A 26,588-nucleotide genomic window follows, 5' to 3' on the forward strand; every position below is an offset into this window, starting at 1 on the left:
GAAAGAGTAATGACCTCAAAAATAAGGTCAACAATGTCCAATTAAAATTGGCCATGTAGAAATTTGGGTCCCACTGCAATGCATAGTTTTTTTTTGTTTTTTAAAAGAGTGGGACCCACTCTAACACATGTCTTTTTTTAATTGGACACCGAACACAAATTTGCATACAGTGTCCGGACGTATTAATTTTTCCAACTCGCGAGCTTAACCGGTTGCTTCCTCCTTTTGACGCCATGCTTCTTCCTCCATGAGCTCGTCGTTGTCCCTTCTGCCTTCACACAACTTTGAGGTGGCAGCTCAATGACTAAATTGATGTGATCTTTTCGACCGCTGCGCCTCTTCTTCGGTAAGAGGACACACTACTCCTTCCTCTGCTCATTGATCGCACATCTAGAGCACCCGCATCTTGTCTCAATTTGTAGTACGAACTCGTATATTTGGTTCCCAACCTTATCGCTTCTTCCCTCCCCTCTTTGACTTCCCGATCTTTTCATTTCCTATTCTTCAGCCCTTTAATTGCCTAACTGTTCACTTAGCCTTCTCTCCTCCTCAACTGTTCGATTCATCTTCCCTGGGTAACGGGACGTTACATGTTGACCTTTACTAGTCTTTCATTTCTCTGTTGACTCTTTAGTTGGCAACTTTATTGGTGTATTCTTTTTATGATCATCTCGCTTTTCGATGATTGGGTGGTGTGAATGTCCGCCTCTTGCGCACCTGTTTGTTGAAAGGGTGAATCACACTAAATTCACTTCTGAACATCCTTTGTGATGTTTCCATTCACCGGCTTGGATGTTGACCCTCGTTTCATTGATATCTTCCATTCAGTTGCTTGTTGTCAACTTTTTCCTCTTAAAGTTTTTTCCGCTTTTATTTAGGAGGAATGGAGAACGTAGGCTTCTCACCTTCGATTTGTGGAAATAAAACAATAAAGATCAACCAACCCTGATCCTCTCTATTTTCTCACGGTCTATGTGCAGCTTTGACTGAGAAGATAGACGAGGCTGCCAGCTTTTAATGTCTGTTTAATGTTCACTTTGAATTCCCCAAGGTTTGCAAGTTTGTTGGGTTCATAATTTGGCAATCTTGTGCTTGGATCTCTTCACAGTCAGCTTCGGGAGTCAGAGATCTTCTTTGTGGTTGCCTTACTCCTGCCTACCACGGTGAAATCCTTTCTTAAGTTTATAAACTGTAGGTGGTAATTAGAGCACATTCATCTTTACTCCCATGTGTTTTGCAAGCCCTTTGTTGTTGTTGGGGACTCTACTTTGCAGTTCTTCTATTGTCGCTGTCTCACAAGGCGGGCCAGAGAATGGCGAACAACTTTCATAGCTGTCCATTAGGTTTCCACCACTGGTCAACCACCTACATCTGTTAAACCAATGGTCATAACTCGCTGCTCATTCTTCTGGCATGAGAATTCCTAGGTTTATCTTCTCAAAGTTTTAAGCGGAATACTTTTCAATGCTCTTTATAAGTGTTCATGAAAATTTTGATTATCTTCTCCTATCGAGAATATTAACTAGATTCTTTCACTAACATTTGTTCGTTAAGCGACCAAAGATAATGTAACCTATCTAACATAGCGCCGAACGTCCACAGCTATCCATTAGGTTTCTTATATGTAACCTATCAAAACATTGAAGAGGGTTTCTTATACCCAATTTAGGTGGTTAGAAAGGTCTTATAATGAATAGGAATCTCCTTCTTCCATTGCCACTCAAATTGGCAACAACTAGTTGGCTTCTGCTTATGATTAACGACATATGTCTGTCAAACCAATGGTCATAACTAAATGCTCATTCTCCTGGCATAAGAGTTCCTGGGTTTATATTCCAAAGTCCTCAGCGGAATACTTTTGAATGCTGTTAATTAGTGTTCAGAACGTTAACTAGATTTTTCCATCAACACTTGTTCGTTAGGTGAACAAAGATTATGTAACCTATGTAATGTAGTACCCAACGTCCAAAGCAAAACTCAATGACATAAAGCTAATAATCACAACAAGCTTGTTAACCACATGCTAGTAGTTACAATATGCAACTCCTTGACTTAAGCTATAATGTTACAACCAAGATTCTTTGACTCTTCTGATTGGAGCCTACCTGGTATATTCCTTAATTGAGAGTGCTCCTTTGACATGGCATGGTAGGTAATTTTGGGAACTTTCATCCTCTGGAAGTCTTGAAGACTCACATAAAAAAAAATCTTGAAAATCTGATTGAGCTTTGATTATAAAGATTAACCTCATAAAACTTTGATGGTGTGTTTGTTACGAACATTATATGTTTAAGGACCCCTTGATGTGCTAAGCTTTTTACTGAAAGGAAAGCTGTATGCTGCATCGTCAGCTGCTTCCTATCTTTGATTCGTTTAAGTTGATAATGATATGGAAAAGGGTATACAAAAGTATTTATTAATCTTTGCAGGCAGGTATGCATCAATGAGATAGGAAGAGGTTGAATTATATGCTTTCACAAGCACTTTGCATGTAACAAGTTTCATAAAAAAATAATGCATGCGGAGGAGTTTCAGTATCCAGCTTTTTCTGTTAGATGGATTATAGAATTCAGAAGTTCATCTAAAATTATGTCTTCTTTCAGGAACAATCAAATATATTACCAAAAGAAATTCACTCCATCAAATTGGATCCTTCCTGCTCTTACCAGTTAGCTTTCCACCTTGATGATGGCTGGTATGTCATGAATGTTTCTCCCTTTCAACGTCCCTTGAATAAAAGTTTTATTAAATTCATGTCATTGCTCAAGCCATTTAGTTATAGTTTTAATTTCTGCTTTGTTTTTCATTTATCATTATATTTTGGTTAATGAAAGGAAACGACATGCTGTCTTTCATACTGGATTGGTTATCTTTGTTAATACCTTGATTTTTTGGAAATTTATTATTTCTTCCTGTGTGGTAAAATCTTGTTTTTTTACTTAATTTGGACAAAAATCCAATTGAATCAGTAGCTTAATCATGACCTAAAGTTTAATCTCTTATTCTGATATAACGTAATTGTTGACTCCACACTATTTGAATTTTGTTGAAAAGAAGATTTATCCCTAATTAAATTGTTTAGTTACACGCACGGATTTGATATACATGTGGGAGGAGCAGATTGCACCATCCGGAAGATCAAATGCAAATGATGAGAGTGCGCTTATAAGATTGGATTCGTTGCTTCTTGTGGAATTAAAAAAAGAAACAAAAAAACAGTTGAGTAGGAACTGGTTGGTTCACCCTAATTGGTTGATTCTTGGTCAAATTGGATATATTATCCAATTTGGGGTAATTGCTTTGTTTACTGCTTAACATGATCCATAAGCTACACATTGTTAGTTATTGGTAATAAATGGTCAAATTACACAACATTGCCATATGGCTCTGTGCACCAAACATTCTTTTGCATTCAATAGGCAAATTGTGCTGCTCTAACAATGGGCCATGCGTGGCCTTGTATGATACCGCTTTGTCTGGTGCTTGGATTAAGAGGTGGCCCTATCTAGAACCTCCTAGAAAGCTTGGTATTTGTAAAGACTTTTTTAATGGAAATAATAATAATAATAAGAGATTTTGAGAAGGCAAAAGTCTGCCTAGTTCAGAGGACGGCTATGATATATCTTTTTTCTTATGCACTCATATTTTCTCATAGATCGTAATATTTGGCTTCTGTTGAAATGCTCTTTAAAAATGTAGCAGATGCAGATTTCAGACATATTGCTCCTTAACCAATTTCAGGTCTGGAGTTCTGAACCTTAATAATTTAAATGTGACGCACGTGCACTGCCCTCCTCCTCCTTGGTTGTAAGTTCAGCTAATAGAATTGCTTTCATATAAATGATATTTAGTATTTTCTTTTTTGTGTTGGAGTTATCTATTTAGCTTTTTCCTTTTTGTGGGAATAGGGATGGCATTGATAAACCTGTTGCTCCATGCTTGAGAAGACCAACTTGGCTGGATTCAAATTCGGTATGTGCTAGGATTGATATCTTGGAAATATAGCGATTCTTTTAAACGTGATTATCTAGGTGGACCATATCATCATTTTGATAGTGCAGTGAACGGGAAGAAAATAAAAAGACAAAATTATGCTGCGCCGACTAAATTATATTAATTTTTATGCACTGCTTCATTTTACTTTTTATTATATTTTGTATTACAAAGAAAATGGAGTTAGGATTACCTATATGATTGCATTAGTTGTAATTTAGTAGTGCAAAGAATTATCACTTCATCCTAACAATTTCATTTTTGTGATTAAAGTAGTTGGTTTGTTGGAGTTGCGCTCCACATTGATATAACACATCAACATAAATTGCCTTGTCCATTTGATTGGGTGATATTTATAATTGTCCGCTAGTTTCTATTGTATTGAATAAGGTTTTAACCTCCTTTCATTTATATTCATCTTGGGTAACATTTTTTTTTCCTCATTCACTATACATTTTTATGGAATGCTTGCGCTACATGTTAATTCTATTTTATTCATATCCTTTTATAAAACTTCTAACTAAATTATCTCAGTTGGCCCCCTTCTTCAAGTCCTTTCACATGAATTTTACAACTTGTTATTGTATCTTATCTGCTCTATATGATCTTATCTCCAACAGATGCTACTCCTATCATTTTTTGATATATTTTTCTAGCTTCATCGCTAATCAATCTCAAATTTTTTATGTTTCCACACATCTTAATTACATCTTAAATAGTGTTCGCCGCTTGGGACACTCACTCATCAAGGACCTTCCCCTTCTTTATCTCTGGCGCTGTCATCTTTTTAAAGCATAATATTCTTGCTACCTGCTCATTAATCTATGGATTCTTGTAATTTTTTTGTAATTAATTTCATTCTTTAATTATTAAAGCATAGCCTCTGCCACAGTGATCTCATGCTTGAAGGAGTTCGCTCCGTTTCGTTTTCCGTCATCTTCGACTGTTTCGTCGAGCTGCACACACCAATCTAATGTGTCTCGGCTGTTTCGTCGAGTTGCGTTCTCTGCTCGCATCTTGCAGGAGCTCGAAGACGACGAACTGTTCGCACGTCGTCTCCTAAACGACGACGCGCCTCTCTGCTCGACAGACGTCCTGTTCGCACGTCTCGCAGAAGGATGCGGCTGTTCTTGCCCGGTAGACGATTTCTTCTCGCATCTTGTTCGCATCTTTGCGGCCCGCCAGACTATTTCTGTCCTGACGGTGACCATCTTGTGAGGGAGATGGCCTCGATGCGCTAGTTCCCCTCCTCCAGGTTCAGCGCCTGGTTTTGCTATCGATAAGTCCTGCATTGTTCCAGAATCTTCCAGAATCTTTCCACGAGGCTATCTTTCCACGAGGCTCTTGAAGGTGGAGGCGATCACACTTTTATTAAAAAGCTTGGAAAAAAAATGGGAAGCTTTCACTTATTCTCATAGAGGTTGAAACCGGTACTCTCGTGTCCTCTTGACGTTTTTCTGTAGTGGAAAATTTCTTTATGGTCACCCAAAACCGGAGATCATTAGGAAGGAGTTTGATGCTATGAAACTATTTGATAGTTAGAACATTGACCTACTTGACGGTAGACATACTTATTCAGCTATCTCATGATGTTGATTACACTCGCATTTTTTCTCGAAAAGCTATCAAGTTTGACAATCGTTTATGAAAATTCTGAACTGTACTGTCGGTTTTGATCCAAAAGCGGAGTCCCCTATCATTCCTGTTTGGATAAAGTTTCCGGGGTTAAAATTATATCTGTTTAGCATGAAAATTTTCTACTCTTTAGTAACTGCTTAAGGTAAGCCTCTCAAGGTGGATAGTCCTACGCTTGCTGTCACTAAACCCTCTGTGGCTTGTGTGTTAGTTGAGAGAGATATCACTCAACCAGCTCCGGATGAGATACGGATTGACACTAGTCACAACGGGGTATTAACAAAAAATTGAAATGAAACCACATCATTCTTATTGCTCTCATTGTAGTATGTTTGGCCACAACAGTATTTGTTATCGTTTGCATCCCCATCTAAGGCCGAATATCACTAAAGGACAACCAATTATTATCCCTGTTGAGAAGATGCAACCCGATCCTCTTCCCAACACCGCAGTTCCTGAGGAAGAACAACATACTACAGCTACATATCCAATTGTGCTCATACCACCCACTGTTATTGAAGAGACTCACTTACATGCCAAGACAAACGAGAGTGCTTCTTTGATCCAATAACAGAACATCCGGTACAACATGTAGTTGCTTCTAATGTTCAACAATCTGTACATCTCAAACACACATTAAACCAAGATCAAGTGAGTCAGATCAAGTGAGTCAATGAGTCAATCTTCGGAAGAGGAATGACTGGTCTATTCCAGGAGGAAGAAGAATGGAGGCCGACTCCAGTTCGGGAACATATTGGATGATACATTGATTATTAATGGCAATGACAATCATCTTACCAACTTATTAGCTTATTAGCTTGCTCCTTCTAGCTTGCCCCTCCCCTAGAACCAGAGGTAGAGACAAAACCAAATTGGGTTGCTCTCTAGCCACCTGACACTATGTATCTCAGCATTTTTACAATTTTTCTGTCTCTAATGTAATTTTCAGTATATTCTAGTTTTGGAACTTCTTCTGGTTTTGGTGTGGGCAGGGGGTCATGTTTGGGTCCTCCAACACATTGTATTTGTATCTTTCTTTCTAGTTAATATGGTGGCCCTTTTGGGCTTTGATATATATATCTGTGTGTGTGTGTGTGTGTGTTTAGGAAAACCTAATGACTAATATATTAAAAAGAAAGTAGGATACAGATAGATTGTGTGAGAGGGCCCAAACATGGCACCCTGCCCACTTGATTCCATCGTATGCAAATGATTCCAAAAAGAGAAAATACGAAAAAATACATGAGAGACCTGAAGAAAATAAAACTAAAAAGTGTCAAAATCCGGATTATCAAGTAACTAAAGAGCGACCCAATTTTGTATTGTCTCTGCCTCTAGTTCTAGTGAAGGAGTCAGCTAATAAATTGGTAAGATGAATGTCATTTTCAGTAGTAACCAATGTATCATTCAATAATTTCCTGAGCACGAGTTTGTCTCCATTCTTCTTCTTCCTCCTGGAATAGAATTGTCATTCCTCATCCGAAGATTGACTCGCTTGGTTAGTGGATTGGTCTAAAGTGTGTCGAACATGTGTATGTTGCTGAACATTAGAAGCAACTACTTGTTGTACAAGCTGATCTTTTATCGGATCAGGGGAGCGGGAGCATTCTCGTGTGTCTTGACATGTAAGTGGGCTTTCTTCAATAACAGTGGGTGGTATAAACAAATTTGAATTTGTATCTGTAATATGATGTTCTTCATCAGGAACTGCGGTGTTGGCAAGGGGGGATTCATAGGCAAATCCTGTCTTGTGGGAACTTCCTCACAGATTGAGCAAATGTGTCCATAGCAATGGGGTTAGACCCCTCTTTGTTTGCTTGAGCTTTAGCTTTCAAGTTTGGATGATGGTTTGGATGAAGTCTATGACATTTATCAAGTGTATGCCCAAACATCTTACAGTGGGTACAATAAAAATGTTTATATTCCATGACAATTGGTTGTCGATATCCTTTGTGAGTTGTGCTCAGCCAGACTTCAGTAATATTAGGTAAGGTAATATTTATTTCCACAAGTATTCTGACCACAGAGGTCTGGTTAGGTTAAAGGTGGGTATATCTAGCTTCATAAGATCTCTAAGAATGATTCCAATAGAATAAAGAACATGATGATTAAAGAAATGCAACTTAAGACCAGGTAAACTAATCCATACCGGAACAATAGAAGACTCATGATTAAAGAAGGTTTGTCGGGATCAACTGAAGAAGAAGGAAGCGCCATAACAATGATCCTTCAGCCCGCAAATTCAAAAGCCCAAGAAACCAGACGGTCTGATCCGATGCAGCATGACGACGTGCGTCGGGTCGTCGAACCCGCAGAAACAGGCGTAGGACGGAAGAAAGGTGTGTACTGGTCAAAACAGCAGAAACAACGACCACGATCGGCCCTACAGCGAGCAGACGCAACACGATCACGATCGGCCCTACAGCATAGGCGAAGCTCGATGAAACAGACGACAGAACAGAGGACCGTACTCCCTTTCTTCTACTTGCGTGGAATACAGGTAGTAGAGGCTAGGGTTTCGCCGTGAGGCGAAACCCTAGCAGAGCCTCGACGAAGCAGACGACCCCGTAGTTCACAGATATTATATATATATAACATTTGGAGTAATTTTTAAATATGAAGATTTACCTTATAAGACTCTCGGCACGCTTTGATTTCTCCTTCTATTATGAAATTATTAATTTTTATTCCTAATGTTTTAATATAACTTTGCATTAATATTATTTTTAATCACTCTCACACACATATATATACACTCTCAATTTTTATTTATGTAATAACATATTAATTAACTTATACAAATATTAAATATAACTTATATAACTTTTGACCTCCCTCTAACACACACGAACACAACAACAGAGACTTTCCTTTCTTCTCCTTTGCACAACACAATGTAAGAAGTCGTGGCTTCCGCCTCGATCGCGGCTCTGCCCAATTAAGCATTTGATGTTGCTTCTTTCTTCTTCGACCTCTTCTTCTTCTTCTTCCTTATATGGCTCGAAAGCCCTAACACACATTAATCCTCACGAGTAGGGCATGAGCTTTGGCTCTCTGTTCGGTTTCAAGCCGCTCACATGTGTTTTCCTCCTTTCTTCTTCTTCTTTCTCCTCTTCTTCCTTGCGCCAAAGTTGCTTCTTTTCTCATATGGTTTCTTCTTTTCCTTTTTCCTTGTACTTCTTCCTTCATCTGCAAGGACACAACCTCCTTTCTCGGTCTTCCTGTTCTCCTTCTCGTTCGTTCTTCTATTTCGAATGAGAGGAAGTGTGGATGTAGTGTGATTTAAGATTCTTGCGAGGGGTGCGACCTTCATAACCAACACTTATTTTATTTTTTATTAGTATGATCTTTTTTTTTTATTTTTAAACATTATGTTTTTACAATCTACCATCTTTGTAAAAATTTCGTGCTTGAAATTTGAAAATAAACATGAAAGTGAACATACCTCAATTGAAAAGTTTTGGATACTTTTCTTGCATATTAGAGATCTTCTCTCAAGTAAAATTCTTCTCACACATGCATCCATAAAATCTTCATAAAAGAGATCTCCCTATTCCACAACTTCTTTACATTATAATCCAAAATCCTTTTAGGCTCTTCAACATAAGTCAGATCAGGTTGAATGTCCACAAAGTTTCACCCTACTAGCTTCAGCAGTAATGTACTTCCTCAGTGAAACATGTGAAAATATTATGCACTCTCTGGATATGAGCTAGTAAAACCAATCTGTAAGCTGCCTTCCCAACCCTCTCCACAATTTCAAATGGACCGACAAATCTGGGGCTTAATTTTCCTGTCTTCGCAAAACTTTGCACACCCTTCAATGAACTGATCTTGATAAAAACAAACTCTCCAACTTCAAACTCAACAGGTATGTGTTTGGCATCATAATATTTTTTGTCTATCTTGCATTTCTTTCAATCTATCTTTGATCAGTCTAATCTTCTCAGTAGCATCATCAATCAAATCAGCTCCAATGATCTTTTTTTCACCTGTTTCAGCCCAACATAGAGGTGTCGTGCACTTCCTTCTATACAAGGCTTCATATGAAGCCATCCCAATGTTTGCTTGATAATTATTATTGTAAGCAAACTCTACTAAAGATATATGTGATTCTCAACCTTCACCAAAGTCAAGGACACAACATTACTAGATCCTCCAGGGTCTGAATAGTCCTTTCTGACTGACGATCTATCTGAGGGTGAAATGTTGTAGTGAAAGTCAGTTGAGTGCCCAAAGCTTCCTGAACCTTCTTCCGCAATCTGGAAGTAAACCTGTCGTCTCTATTGGAGAAAATAAACTTTGGCACTTCACATATAATTTGACTAGCTTCTCAACTGAATCTGTCTCTTTAATTGACAAGAAATGGACAGACTTAGTCAATCGATAATTACCCAAATAGCATCATGTTTCTGATGTGACCTCAGCAAACTAATAATAGAATCCATCGCAATCTCCTCTCATTTTCACTCTGGAATCGGTAAATGCGACAACTGACCTTGAGGATGTTGATGCTCTTCCTTCACCAATTGACATGAAGGACACTTTGCCACAAATTTTGCCACACCCCTCTTCAATCGTGACCACCAAAATGCTTATTTGAGATCTTTATACATTTTATTGCTCCCTGTATGAATAGTATAACTATATAAATGTGTTTCCTCGAAAATTTCCTTCCTTAGGTCATCAACAACTTGAACATAACTTTGTCTTTTTACCTTAATAAACCATCCTGATCAATCAGATATCTCTCTAAACAACTTGTCTTAACCTGCTCTAGAACTTTCTGAATACCGCTATTTCTATCTATAGAATCTCTAATTCTGTCATTTAAAATTGGCTTCACCGCCAACTGTTATAATTGAGTCATACTATCATCATCATAATCAACTATAGTCAGCTTTAACTTGAGATGTTTAATTAACTGCTTCTGCTGCGTAAATAAATTGTTCAAATTTCTTGAAGCTTTTCCACTTAGTACATCGGCGATGACATTCGCCTTCCTCGGATGATACTGAATATCTAAATCATAATCTTTAATAAATTCTAGCCATCTACTCTGCCTCAGGTTCAATTCTTTCTGAGTGAAGATATATTCAAATTCTGATGGTCAGTAAATACCTCAAATCTAACCCTATACAAATAATGCCTCCGCACCTTGACTGCAAATACTAATACAATAAACTCCATGTGTAGGATGGTTCCTGTTGTGATTTTTCAATTGTCATGATGCATATGCAATGATCATATCATGTTGCATAAGTACACAACCCAAATCCCTCAAAGATGCATTACTGAAAATCTTGAATCCATCAGAACTTGAAGGAATGACTAATATTAGGGCAGACATTAAACAAGATTTCAGCTTCTGAAAAGCCTCCTCACAACGATCTGATCTGTCAAAATTTAGTGCCTTTTGAGTCAACCTTAACAACAACATAACAATCTATGAAAACCCGTCAACAATTCTTCTGTAATAACAAGCCAGTCCTAGAAAATTCCTGACCTTGGCGACAGTAGTAAGTTTTGGTCAATCTACAATCACACTAACCTTATTCTGATCAGGAGATATGCCGTCTCTACTAATAGTGTGCAAAAAAAAGCCGCACTTTTTAGCCTAAATTTACATTTAGAAAATTTGGCTTAAAGTTTGTTCTTCTTTAAAACTTTAAGCACAACATGTAAATGACATGTATGAATGACTTCATCCCTTGAATACACCAGAATATCATCTATAAAGATGATCACAAAATTGTCCAGAAATTACCTGAAGACCCTGTTCTTCAGATCCATGAAAACTGCTAGAGCATTTGTTAGTCCAAATGACATCATGACGAATTTATAGTGCTCATATCTTGTCTTGAAAGTGGTTTTCGTTGTCTTCTCTAATTCTCGACTGGTGATGGCCCGCCCTCAGATGAATTTTTGAAAATATAGATGCCCCTTTTAACTGATTAAACAAATCGTCAATGATTGACAGTGAATATTTATTTTTAACAGTGAGCTTATTCAACTCTTTGTAATCAATACACATTCTGAAGCTCCCATCCTTCTTCATAAAGAGGTGAGGTGCTAGATCCGATAAACCCCTTATCTAGTAACTTCTGCAGATTTTTCTTCAGCTTTTGCAACTTTTTAACTGTCATTTTATGGGGTGCATGGGATACAAGCTAAGAACTTGGCAAGCGCTCAATGCTGAAATCAATCTCTTGCATTGGTGATAGTTTTGGTAAATCATCAAGGAAGACATATGTCGGTCAAAATTTTGAAAATATTTTAAATTCGAAAATTTATATTTATATATATATATATATATATATATATATATATATATATATATATACATATATATATGTGTGTGTGTGTGTGTGTGTGTGATTTTGATTTTGAAAATAATATTTTAATTTTGAAATAAATGAGGCCAAATTGATCCTACATATTCAATAGTTTAGATGGTTGAACGTGATACCACAAGTAATACAATATCTCGAAGAATAAGCATACCACTTGTAGTAGACTTAATCATCTGAACTAAAGAGTTCGTGACATCCGTTTGATCTGTGAAACCTTTTATGTGTGGCCGACAGGTTCTCATACCTAATATAAGGATTAAATAGAATTTATTTTACCTGAGTTCTTAGTTTCTTATAGAGGCAAACCCCTATAGTTAATTACATCTTAAATGACCGAATTCACTTGAGAAAACTCTCCATTAAGATTAGTGGTTCTGTTTTTAAAATTTTAAAGTTTAGCTTTCAAGGTAGGATGTAGGAAAGTCAAAAGGAAGTGACTTAAAATATGAATAATTATTTTTCAGGAGATCAAAGGAGTGAAAGGTAGGAGATATCACGTATACGAGGAGAACCTCAGTGATTTTCCACTTTCCTATTTTTTGACTTTATGTCTTAGAAGTGTAGTTATTTAATGTTTAATCCTGCAGATTTTATTATTTAGGACTTACACTCGAATGATATCGGATCATATAAATAACCTAGAAAGATGTGAGGAATTACGTCACACCGAACGACAATCTCAGAATTCTAAAAAGGTGTTAGTATTTATATTGCACAACAGGATTGTGCAAAAACCTAAAAGATGTGGTGAAAATTTATGTACAGACCACATCGAAGTCCTATGGGCTATTTTATTTATTCTATAAGAAGGTTAACTGATGTAGATCTGTTGTAGTCTTGATTTGTCAGCATAAGTCATTCGCTCGCATCCTCATCGTGCTACCCACAATGTTTACTTCAAGCTCCATGTAGTAGCAGCTTCAGGTTTAGTGCTTTATAGTGAGCGTGCAATATTATTAAGTCGGTGGCTTAATGTACTGTATCTCCTAAACTAAGCTACTTTTTTTTTTCTTCTAAAGGTTTTGCGTAAGCAAGTACAAAAATAAAGGAAAAACTATAATAAAGCATAAAAAATGCAGTAAGGAGTGCAGTAAAGGAAATAAACAATAAGATGTATTGTAAAGGAAAAGACAGTAAAAAGTGCAATAAATAAAATAAACATGTGTACCTGGGGGGTCTTTGCTGCTTCTGCAAATGGGGTTAGTATCGCAGGTGAAAGTAAACGAGCATAGTATATAATTTAGTAGGTGGGGAAATCATGCATTTATATATATAAAAGAATAAATGACAGTGCATCGTATGGTAAACTTGAAGAAAACTGAAAGTAACCAACAAAACCTGTAGGAAACACACGAAAAAAAAATCCGAAGAAAATCATAAGTGCCTCACGAAAACTCAAAGAAAAACTGTAGAAAATGCTCGGAAATTCGAGGAAAACCGTAAGCATTCAGGTCGGGGTAGACTCAACTAATTTATTCCTAAAGGACTCCGAAGACAATCGTTTGTCATCCGCGTACATAAAGCCCGACATTCAGCTAAAAATTTCCAACAAGACAATTTTATGACCCAACACAGGTAACTGACAAGTGGACAATCAGATTATATCATTTAAAGTTTGTGATTTGTTATGCATATAAGCGAAACAAAATAAATTTTTTTCTTTTATTTAGCAATCGAAAACATTTTTTTGTTGTAAGAAAAATATTCAGTCTGTCACTATATTTGTATATTTTACAAGATAAATCGTCCACGTGTCGATTACACTGCCTGGCTAGGACTGCCAACAGTTTAAGAAGTCAAGAGTTTTCGCTAGCCTAGTGTCAGTGGATAATATATACATCCTATACTCTCACAAGGTCCCTGGGTCGGATCCCGGTGTCGTAGGATGCAATATTATCCTGCTTTATGCGCAGAAGCCAGTTATCACCGCCCTTAAACCACAAACCATCCAACTTACAGTCTTGTTTGATGGTTCATATGTAGTGACAGCTATATATGCGCGCTTATGTTTCAGATATAATCACCTAAATCAAACCAATAAGCAATGAAAGAAAATAAAAAAAAATGAGGTAAAAGAAAGCAAGAGAGGGAGAATTTATTGTAACAATGGGGGAACTAGGAGGCTCACGGTTAGGAGCAGCAAAAAGAAGGCAAACTCCCAACAAACACAACTCAAAATTCCCACCAAGAAGTGTCAGCATAAATCACAGCCAGGGGTAGCAAAACGGAGAGAAAACCCCCAACTTAAGTATTTAAATATTCCCTTCAAAAGCTCAATACAATAAAGCACAAAGAAAACACCTCTTCCTAAATCAATGAAGCAAACAACAAGAAAGGGGCCAAAAGCCTTCTCCAAAACCACCAAAGAACGCCAGCCAAATTATAGTTTTATGCATGCTAAATTAATGTTCCAATTGCATGCATCCCATTTTTTTCTAAAGCAGCGCCAAAAGAGTGTTTAACTTCTAAAATAGTACTCAAAACAGTCTTAAAACATATGCTTAAATTACTCCAAAACAGTAAGAAAAGCCTTCCAAATCAGCTAGCAAACAGTATGTAAAGGCCTCAAGATAAGCTAGAAAGGATGACATTTAAACCCTCCGAATGACGGGCAAACCAACCCCAAGAGAGAGACATTTTAAACCTTTCCAAATAGCATCCAAATCAACCCATAAAGTGCCCCAAATCAGTAAGAAAAGCCTTTCAAAATTAGCATTTAGCTCTCTCCCAAACAATAAAAATGCTATGCCAAAACAGCCACCAAACAATTCTTTAATTGAGCCATCATTTTTATTACAAGGCTTATATCCAAAGCAAGGGATGAGATATATTAATATCCAATTTACAACAACGACATATAATTATTCAACATGATATGTATATATCAAAATTTTCAATGAAGCAACAGATCTACAACTTCACATTTCAATTCAGGTGTTGAATTTATAAATACGAAGGAATTGGGTGGTGTATATGTAAAAATTTTCGAAGTATAGTTAGAGGGTATGAATGATGGTACAAAAATGATCTTAAGAAATTATTTGCTTCATTTAATAGTTGCAAATTAGTGAAAGATCGAAATAGTTTTCTTCTCGAATCATTGCAAATAGCAGATGAAACCTTTCAAATTTTCACAAAAATAAAGCACCGAAGCCACAAGTCTTTGTAAATAGCTTATGAAACTTTTCTGATTTTCACAAAAGTATAGCACCAAAGCTCCCAAATCTTTGAAAATAACATACGAAACCTTTCATATTTTCACAAAAAGTAAAGCTTCAAAGCTCTCCAATCTTTGCAAATTGCACATGAAGCATTTCAGATTTTTGAGAGAAGCATTAAAACCAAAACGAAACAACCAGCAAGTAGTGACATTAATGAATAGCTAAGGGAGAAAGGGAGCCATAGATACCTCACTCGGTTAACCTAAAAGAAAGAACATGGAACAAGCTACAGGATTCCAAGTGCAACAAACACCAACTCAAATAGAATTTGAAAGCACCTCTCCCTCTCCCAAGCTTCAACAACAACAAGAACTTACCCTAGGTAGGGTTTTTATAGACAAAGGAGGAGCCACACCTCTACCTACCAGTGGTGAAGTGGTCGAATAGGATGACGAGAGAGGAAAAGAAGCATTTAGGATGAAAGCAAGCAGACGACTTAGGGAAGAGGAAAGGTCGGCCTCAAGAAGGTGGACTGTCGGCCAACCGGATCGTGAGGAAGAAGGGAAATCGCCTGTTAGCTGGGGGGCTCTGCTCGAACCAGAAGGTTAGCGAAGAGGAGGGAGTGTGCAAGCTAGGGCTCCGCTCGAGCCGCGACTGGAAAGAAGGGGGCAAGCCTGCTCGCGAATGGCAGAAGGGAAGCGGGAGCCAGGGCTTTGATCGGGTCGAATAAAGAAGAATCGGGTGAGTTTGGGATTTAGGAAGAAATGAAATGCCTTTTTTATTAATTTTATAATATTTAATATTAAAATCTCCCGATTCGCGCACTTTTCGCTCGTGCATAACAGCATAGCAAATTGGATGTCTTTGTAAGGTAAAATCGACGTTCCAGAAGTTTAGTTCGTTTCATCATTTGGAATCGTTTGGAAAACTTCGTCGACAATCGAGTCAAAATGCGTCAAATTCGATTTTCTTAAAATTTATGGTTCGTGATCGATTGTTTTGGAAATTATTTTTGTTTTGATCAATTATGAAGTCTTTACATGCGTAGGTGACACAAATTGTGGTATTTAAGCGTGTTGATTGTCCGAATTGTGATATTTGTGCGTGCGAAGGTGCGAAGGTGCGAAGGTGCGAAAGTCATAATGGGTACCATAAGGCCTTTAAACCCTAGGGAAACTCCTTTTGGACCTCCACATGCTGGTCCTTAGCTCTTGCTACTAAGAGTTGAGTTCATGGAACCACTCATATGAGGTCTCACAAAAAGAGATAGAAGGTGGTTTGAGCTTCTAAAAGGTGGGTCCCATCACTAGTCCTCTAGGATAGTAAATAGAAAAGTCCTAAGACTAGATCCTAGGCTCTAAGAGAAAAAAATAGTCCTCATTGAAAATGAGGTCAATAACATATGTATATTTTCTTGCCATTGAAATATCACTAAAAGACTTCACTATCTGCCACATGAGCAAGAAAACTCTGACTCCAATGATTCAACAATTTAAGAGCTTTCATGCAGGTAATTATCATAGATGTCAGTCCTCTGTCACCAGAAAGTTTGACTTATGTCTCCCCAACTTCTTATTGCTGACAAACTTTTCAAACATCTAATCCATGCCTAAAATCATTTTGAATTCCACCAAGGGCAACACAATAAGTTGGACATTAAAACTGTTTCCACCAATCATAAACTGCACCTCACATGATTGATCAACTTTCAGAAAAGAGTCATTTAGCATTTTCATTGATAGTATCACATGCATCAAAAAGGATATTCAATTGCATCACTTTAACTAGTTCATCAGTTATAAATGAGCGTAATGCTCCCGAATCAAATAATATTCTCATCGGTCTACTCTGAAGATATGATATCTATCATTAAAATCATCGCTTTGAACATTGAGTTAGATTTTTAAATTCTTACTTGTTTTATGTATAAAGTGACATGAATTCTACAATGCTTAAAATACACTGGTTAAACCTGTTAAATGAAATTTACCTGTGATAACGTCAGGGGAGTTCTTCGCTTCCTGCTGTGATAATGCATTTACTCTGGGCTGAACATTCTGCTGAGTCTGACCTGCGTTTGTTATTAACCCTGAAGATTCAACTACCCTCACTCTACCATAACTTCTTTGAGGTGGTGCAACACTGCCTTTTGAATCTGCTAGAGCTCTCTGACCCAATTTAGGGCAATTCTTCGCCATATGTCCTGACTTGTGGCATCAAAAATAAGTGTTGGATCTAAATAGACACTCACCGTTGTGAGACCTTCCACACTTGCACATTTTTTGGCTTCAAACTGATTGTCAATGTTGTTGGATCTAGCATTCTTAGCACTTGTACCAACTAACTAAAAATATAGCTTGCTCTGAGAATTGTGAGGAAACTTGGATCGCTTTGAAGTTTTACTTTAATTGAATATCCCTCATCCTTTAAGTAACCTCCAAATCCAGCTCAATCCACTTAGCTCTCTCCATTAGAACAAAGTAATAATCAATTCCATGGGAATAAATGGTTGTCTAATCACATCTCTGCCTAGATAAAAATCGGTGGCACTTCTCTGCATTCGGGATCAACTGAGGTGCATATCGAGAGAGTATGGTGAATTCAACTTCATACTACATAATAGATCGTTCACCTTGTACCAACCTAATAAATTTATCCTAGATCTATCTTTTTGCAGATAATGGTACAAGTCAGCCTTTAAAAATGCTCACGAACTTGCCCCACTGAATAATTTGACTGGCTCCACCCCTAAATTTCTTCTGCAGTTGTCCACACCACCATCTCTCTGCTTCTTCCTCTAATGCAAATGTGACCAGAGTAATCATCCTTTCTGAAGGACAAGACAATTTATCTAGGATCTTCTCTTCTCTTAGCAGTCAGTTTTCAATATCTACTGGACCTTTTCCTCCAGAAAAGTGAGGTGATCTCATGTCCTAAAAATAATTTCAGGTACTTATCCATGTAATTGGCGTGACTCTGAGAGCTCTTAATCAACCGCGTTGCTGCAGTCATTATCTCAGTAAATGCATAAGTATTCACAATAATTTGTGAGGGTGCATCAACTTTTATAATATCATCTCTAGTTTCATCCCCTGATTTTTCATATTTCTAAAATAGCATAAAAGTATTATAATTATATACAATTTAATTCTTTATCAATATTACTTATGAATTTAAGTAATCATCATCATCCTTTTGCCTCCTTTAGATTAGGATTAAACCTAATCGCTCTGATACCACTTTTGTCACGACCCGACTCAATGTTTAACATTAATTAAGGTGTGTACTGCGTTCGGACGATATTAACATCTAACTAACTATCCACATTAAAAAAAACTTTAAATATATATAAAAGAGGTACTAATTGCAGTGTAATAAAATTTAAATCATTTAACAACAACAATGTCCACAAACTAGATCTTAATCCAGAACTGAACGGTAAATCAACATATGAAAGAAGCAGTAAAGAGAAACTATCATCATAAAATACCTAGTAGTAGTGTTTTTCCTCTAGTAAATAAAGTTTCTTCTATCAGATAGATTAACCTAAACTTTTCTTCTCTTGAAAAAAATAATAATTGCAACCATAAGTATAACTTAGTGAGTAATTATAATCTTATATGCATTAAATTCTTATTTTATGCTATGTTATGTATGAATGACCAAAAGAAAATGTAGTTTGTTTTATTAAAACTTTAAATTTATCCTTTTCTGTTTCACTTTATGTATTTCCTGTTTGTAACCTTTTTAGGAGTCATAACAGGATTGTTGTCTTATCCGAAGGTATTCTAAAAAATGTGTCTGAAAGTTCTCTAAAAAATGTGTTTCGAAGATACCCTAAAAAATTGTACCCGAATGTACCCTCAAATCATACCCAAAGGTACACATTTATCATTTTTCTTTAAGGTGCACGGATACATTGCTTCCCCTGTCAATAGCATTTAGGGATAATCTTGTATGACTTAATGATTCATTTATCATTTCATTGCCTTTAATTTACCCTTTCAAAGACATTAAACATTCATTTTCCCTTTTCTCGTTCATTTTCTTTAATTCTTAAGCTACAACATGCATACAATCATGAAACAATTGTCTAAAGCATTAAATGAATTCTTTATATAATAACTTTAAACTTAATACATATAAGAAAATAATTACTCACCTTATCTTACAAGAGATTTCTGAAAAATTTCTTCTCCACTAACTTTTTTAAGCAACCAACTATATTAATTAAATGGGCAAATCATTTGATAAGAATCATATTTTTAAAAGAAATACTTAATATATCTAATGACATGCTATTAAAACAACACATATAACTAATTATACCATTCATTACCTAAAAAAAAATGGTTTGCTTCCTTGCATAAATCTTCTCTTTCCTTATTTAAATTTCAAAATTTTAACTCCTCAACCTCAAGTACTTATATATATATATATATGAAAAATAGCGGTCGAGAGCTCTGCTATGGTTTCAAATGACAATTTCGGTCGCCTATGATTGTCGCTCGAATGAGAGGGCTCACAGGCTCACACCTCGTCTCTATCGCACACTCCGCTTCTGCTCGTCACTTTAGCTTCGTTTGCTTGCGTCGACTTCTTCGACGTCGACAGTTCCCTCTTTGATTTCGACGACGACGTACATAGTTGTTCGAGTCTGCATCGTCCTTGTTTCGACGTTGAATTGCCCTACAGTTCGCATCTGCGGCTTTCTGCCCGATAGTTTGCATCTTCACCTTCTGATTTCTCGGCACTACGCAGACAACATTTATATCGAGAGCTTATAGCAGGAGGATTTCCCTGCTCTGTTGGCGCTTCTTTGTTCTTCGGTTGCATCTTACAAAGTCTCTTTTGCCCAAGTGGTGGGTAATCCTAAGGTGAAGTCGGCGGTTGTCTTCCCTCAAATTATTAGGATTATCATGATGGTACATGCGACTGCTTCTTTGATAAGAATGTAAGTAGGAAAAGTGGGAAAATATTTTTTTGTTTGAATTGGAAATTTCAACCTTGACTTAAAGATTCAAGTTTGCTCTTATTGGGAAATTTCAGTGGGGGCACTCACTTATGGAAGTTATCAGAAAAAGTTTTGATGATTTCAAACTAACAGGAAAGTGGAAAGTGATGCCCATGGATGTGAGTCATGTGTTGATTCAATTAACCGTGATTGAAGGCTACACTTAGATTTTCTTCAAAAAATATCTCAGCATTGCAGGCAAGTCAATGAAGTTACTAAGTGGTCTCCTGATTTCGACCCTAATCATGAATATCCTACTATATCGGTATGGTTTAGCCTACCTGGTTTCAAGCTGCACTTTTTTCATAATAAGGTTTTTTACTCTATTGAGGTCATACTTGAGGACTTTATGAAGCTTGTCTACCCACTTTCAACTTAACCAGATCTTTTGTTGCCAGAATACTTGTGGAAAAAAATATTACTTTATCTGATGTTATTAAAGTCTGGTTGGACACAACTCATAATGGATATTGACAACAAATCGTCCTGGAACATGGACCTTCTTATTGTTCTCATTGTAAGATGTTTGGGCATATCCTTGATAAATGTCATAAGTTTCATCCTAATTTGAAATCTAATGATGAAGTGAATAAAAATAGGTCTAACTCTACCGCTCTAGGCATATCTGTTCCACCTGAAGAGAAAACTACCACATGACAGTATTTAGTGTCTGATTTAATTGCCCCTACGGATCCCCCCTGACAATACTATTTCTGTGATTGATGTGATGCTGGATGGCACTACTGGGCAAACTACACTTTCAAACCCTATTGAAAACAATACTGAAGGATCCTTACCAACAAAGGATAATGTTCGGATTGATCATCAGGAGAACCTTGCAGCTCCCTATCTTAGGAACTATCGGGTGTAGACGCGACAACTCATACTTCACATACACTATAACATATTGTGGGTACAACTATTGGCGATCCTTCTACTACAACCCTACCACTTCATCCAAATGAGCACAAATCTTCGGATGAGGAATGACAGGTTTACACTTCTAGGAGGAAAAAGAAGAATGAAAATCTATTTGAGTTAAGGAATCTAATGGATGATATTTTGGTTACGTCGGGTAATGGTACGCACCTCACCAATTTGTTAGTTGGTTTCCTTTTGAGAACTATAAACAGATGCAAAACTAAATTGGATCATCCCAATTGATCTTATATGTACCATCTCTTTTTTTTGTTTTTCTTTTTTGTGTGTGTTGTACCGTGTGATTTGAGTTCCTAATTGGGCCATCTCATACATTCTATCTGTATCATTTTACCTTTAATATAATTGCCCTTGGGTTACACACACACACACACACACACATATTGCTTAATTTTTTAAACATGAAGATTTACCTTAAGATTTACTTTACAAGTTGTTCAACATGCTCCTCCCCCTAAGTTGCACTCCCTTCAATTTCTCCTTTGAGCATGAAATTATTAATTTCCAGTCCTGATTTTTTAATAAAACTTTTCATTAATATTACCTCACACACACATATACACACACACTCAAATTTTATTTATATAATAACATATTAATTAACTTGTACAAATATTGAATATACCTTATATAGCTTTCGGTCTCCCCCTAACACACGCGAACACAGTTGTAACTTCCTCCTCGATCGCTACTCGGTCCAAGTAAGCCTTCGATGTCGTTTCTTTCTTCTTCGACTTCTTCTTCTTCCTTCTCGTGTGGCTCGAAAGCTCTAATGCACATTAATTGTCACTGATAAGGCACTAGCTTTGGCTTTTTGTTCGATCCCGAGCCTCTCGCACCCGTCTTCTTCCTCTCTTTTTCTTCTTTCTCCTCTTCTTCCCTGCATCGAAGTTGCTCCGCTTCTTCTGTGGTTTCTTCTTCTCATTTTCCCTTGAACTTCTTTCTTACTCGGCTAGGGCACAACCTCATTTCTTGATCTTTCTGTTCTCCCTCTTGTCCGCTCTTCTGTTTTGAATGAGAGGAAGTGTGGATGGAGCATGAGTTAAGGTTCCTGCGAGGCGATGCGACCTTCCTAATCGACACTTATTTTAATTTATTTACTAGTATTATATTTATTTTTATTTTTTTAAGTTTTTTGTTATCACAACCCAACCCTATCACGAATTTATTCATCTTACATTTTGTTCCTATGTGTCAAGCCGCTCATTCACCTACACATTCTCATCTCAGCAATACTTAACTTTGTTTTATGCTTCTCTTTTAAAGGTCAACATTCTGCTCCATTGAGCATTGCAAGTCTCACAACCATCTTATAAAATTTTTCTTTCAGTTTGAGCTTGTTGCTTTTCTATCGCACTAGAGGCACGATGTGTTCTTTCACTTCAACCATTCAACTTTAATTGTACTAATAACATTCCCCATCTATATTACCATCACTTTGAACTATATACTCGATATATCTGAAATGATCACACCTTTTAATGATTTGATCACCTATAGTTACAACTCTGTCACTAGAGCTACTACTACTAAAATTACATTCCATGTATTCAATTTTAGATCTACTAAAACGATGGCCTTTAGAGTCTAAAGTAGACCTCTATAATTCATTTTTCTCCATAACTTTTTCTCTTGTCTTATCTACAAGAAGAATATCATTAGCGAAAGTAATACACTAAGTTACATCATCCTGTAATTGTCCGGTAAGAGCATCCTAAACTAAAACAAAAAGATATGTGCTTGAAGTTGATCCCTTATGTAATCCAACTGAAATAGGAAAATACTTGGTCAATGCTTCTGTTCTAACCGAAGTAACAACTTTAGTATTCATATATTTGATGACTTGAATATAAGTCATATAAACACATTTTTTCTCTAGAATTCTCCAAAGGACTTCTCTTGGAAGCTTATCATATGTTTTCTCTAAATTTGTAAAAATCATATGTAGATACTCCTTAATCTCTGTTTAATTCTCCATCAAAACCTCTCAATAAATGGATAGTTTCCAAAGTAGACCTACCGACATAAATCCAAATTAATTATGAGAAGTATTTGTATCACATCTTAATCTTTGTTTAACCATAATTTTAAAGTACGACAAATCAACTTAATTCTTCTATAATTTGCACATTTTTGTGCATCCGTTTTATTCTTAAAAAAGGCAACCAAAATACTCTTCCTTCACACTTCATAAATCTTTTTTCTTTTTAAATTAGTATTAAAGAGTTTAGTAAGCCAAGAAACTCCCAATTCTCTTAAATATTTCCACACTTCAATTGGAAAATCATCAGGTCATACTGATTTCCACACTTGGTTTTCTTTAAAGCCCCGTCTACTTGTTTTTTATTAATGTGACTGTAAAAGTAAAATATTTTATCGTTATTAACGTTATTAGAATCACTAAGCTTGATCATATTTTCAGAAACTTCATTGAAAAATTTATCAAAATGGCTCACCCACCTTTGTTGGATATCCTCCTCTAAGAAAAGCACTTTTAAATTTTCATCTTTAATATACTTAATTAAATCTTTATTTTTCTTTTGTCTTTGTTTGACGAGCTTATACATATATTTTTCACTCTATTTAATATTTAATTTGTTATAAAGATTGCTTGAAGCATAATTTTTAGCATCATAAATTTGATTGAATGTGATGAACACATGTTTATGTTGATTGCTTCTATGTGCGTTGTTAACTATGATGGAGCACCCCTTGATAGTATTAGTAAGGAACATTAATGTACCCGTGCATGTAAATGGAAAAGAATATTGATATTGATGTTTTAATTGATGCAAATTTTTATATGGTGTCTCCTATAATGGTTGTATAGACATGAAATGATATTGATATGATAATGATATACATCACTACGAATAATATCTTAAATGTTTATATTGAATTATAAAGAAGCTCAACTGACATGCATATTATTTTTTTTATTGTGTTACTTTTCTATAGAAGTATGAATATTCACTGACTTGTTTAGCTCATAGTTGTTTTAACTAACTTTTCAGCTTTAATTAAATTATTAAAAGATGAACGATAGATGAGAAAATTTTATAGAAGATGTGGACAACAATCAACGACATAATTTTATTTGTATCGCTTTAATTTAAATTATAGTGGCTCTTTCATCTATCAAATTGTAGATGAATGTAGAAAATTTAATTCACACCTTCCGATTGTCTGTATCTGCATTGGTTAAATCCAAGTTTTGGGTCAGGTCGTGACAAAAGTGATATTAGAGACAAAGTTTAAGATTAACTAATTGAATCTTGATGAAAGAGCTAGTAGGATAATTATAAGAAAGTTTTAAAAATTGAAATTAACTAAAAGAAATAATTTATACATTCAGGTATAGTGATACACCCAGAATTATAGAAGAGAATCCGATAAAAAATGAGGGAGTACAACCTCTATTAATGTGAACGTGAATGTCGTCACCCAAATGATGGTAGTAATGACTCGGTTAATTCAAGAGTCTAGATCGCAACCTATCGGAAGTGATACAATCGTTGTGGATAAGTTTTTGAAGATATTTCAAGATCCGTGTTCACCTTTGCTCCAGGGAATTGAAGACCCAATTGAAGCAGACAACTGGCTAATGAAGATAGAAAAGATACTAGATAACATAACTTGTTCGGATGAAATAAGAGTACCGTTGGCGACATTTATGCTGGATGGAGAAGCCGAAAGATGTTGGTGTGCGCGGCAGCTGCAGAACATATTAGGGGACATAACCAATACGATGATAAGTTGGGAGGAGTTTGTAGACCTTTTTAGAGAATGGTTAGTATCTTTATTCACTCGACGACAGATGCAGGACAATTTCATTAAGTTGAGGTAAGGAGAGATGACGGTCATGCAGTATGAAACAGAATTTACTGCACTATCAAGGTATGCGTCACAGTTGATTGCTACTGCAGAAGAAAAGTGCTACAAATTTCTTTTGTGATTAAATGATTTTATCAGACAACCCTTAGTACCCTTAGGAATGAATGAATATTTGATATTAGTGTAAAGAGCTAGAAAAGTGGAGATTGAATCTCAGCTTACTTAGAAGCGTAAAGAGATGCACAAGAAGAAGACTGCAGAAGAACACGAAGCTCATTCAGAAGGATTCAATGAGAAGTAGTCCAAGAATATTTCAAGTAGAGTTAATAGAGGGACGACTCAGGGTATTGGAGTCAGTGTACCACAAGCAGAAGATAACATAAAGGTGAATGTTTGATGGACTCTAACACTTGCTATTAGTTTTTTCAGCCTGGTCATATAGCAAGATATTATCCACCTCTTGGCCAGAAGAGCGCTGAAGATCAGAAATCTAGTGGATCTTCTTCACAGGAGACTGCAAGTGGGCAGAAAAAGATAGTCAATAGCTTCATTTCCTACCTAAGGTCAACCAAGACAACCGGTTCGACCTCGGGTATATTCTTTCACTCATAGTGAGCCTGAAGACCTATTGATGGTGGTGTGGTCTGATTCATTTGGTGTTTTCTTAGCATGCTTTCGTGTTTCAGTATCTAGGCGTTCTAAAGTACATTTGAGCCGCCTTGTGTCAAGTATTTTATCTTTATAGTGATTATTTATTATATTAATGAATGACCCTTAGTTACGTAGATAACAAATGTCGACCAATTTAATGAGAAATGACTCGAAGTTTGTTTCTAACTTTCGAGGATGAAATTTTTTTAAGTGGAAAAATTTATTTTAAACACCTTAGTTTTGGTCAATCTTCATTGTTCTCAAAATTGGTAAATTCTTGCGAGAACATCACAGAACCTAAAGAGTTCACAACACAATGTGAGACATTACATGACCATCCCGAGGCATTTTCAAACATCTATCCAAGTAAGTTCTAACACAACTTAACCATCCCGAAATAAGAGATTGTTGTCTCAAATCCAAATATGAAAATTAAAATTGAAACCATAAAAAGATTCTTGCACCTCACCTCATCAACCTCGTAATCAACAGGAGACAATGAGTTCGAGGGATTAGTTGCCTTCTCTGCCGCCACTCTTCAGCAGTGTCCCCATCGATTTCAAAATTTTAGTGGCACAATTATAATGTTTCCACCAACCTTCTTCACGAACTTTCATACAGCAGGGCGTCCTCCATTTTGTCTTCGACAGATCACTACAAAGCTTTCAATACATCACCATGAAACCTACTCCCACCAACCTCCAGCAACCTGCTGTCGTGCCCTAATGGAAATATCTTTTTTAATTATTTTTTTTATTTACTAGATTTATTACTTCCAATCAAACACAACTTAATTATTTAAGTTCGTTTAACTATCATACAAACAACTTCTAAGTATTATAAATACATTATTTACTACTATTTACTTACAATTCATTTAAAATAATCTAAATTTTAAATCCTTGCAACCAAACAGCCTTTTGCTTGGATTAATATCCTCTAGATTCTTTGCTATATTTGATCCCTAATGCTTTCAATGAAAATTTTACCTAGAAAAAACCCTTATTT

General features: G+C 36.2%; 1 protein-coding gene across 3 annotated transcripts in view; it reads left to right on the top strand.

Moving 5' to 3' along the window:
* The window catches only part of LOC110033227, a 135,516-nt gene that overhangs the window by 92,992 nt on the left and 15,936 nt on the right, over window positions 1–26,588 (top strand). For all 3 annotated transcript variants that reach the window (XM_020737142.1, XM_020737144.1, XM_020737143.1), the window contains 3 exons: window positions 2,604–2,695; window positions 3,742–3,807; window positions 3,909–3,972. In XM_020737142.1, the coding sequence (XP_020592801.1) occupies window positions 2,604–2,695; window positions 3,742–3,807; window positions 3,909–3,972 (222 nt within the window). The remainder of the gene's footprint in view (window positions 1–2,603; window positions 2,696–3,741; window positions 3,808–3,908; window positions 3,973–26,588) is intronic.

The sequence above is a fragment of the Phalaenopsis equestris genome, unplaced genomic scaffold (genome assembly GCF_001263595.1).
Source record: "Phalaenopsis equestris unplaced genomic scaffold, ASM126359v1 Scaffold001116, whole genome shotgun sequence".
Taxonomy (NCBI): domain Eukaryota; kingdom Viridiplantae; phylum Streptophyta; class Magnoliopsida; order Asparagales; family Orchidaceae; genus Phalaenopsis; species Phalaenopsis equestris.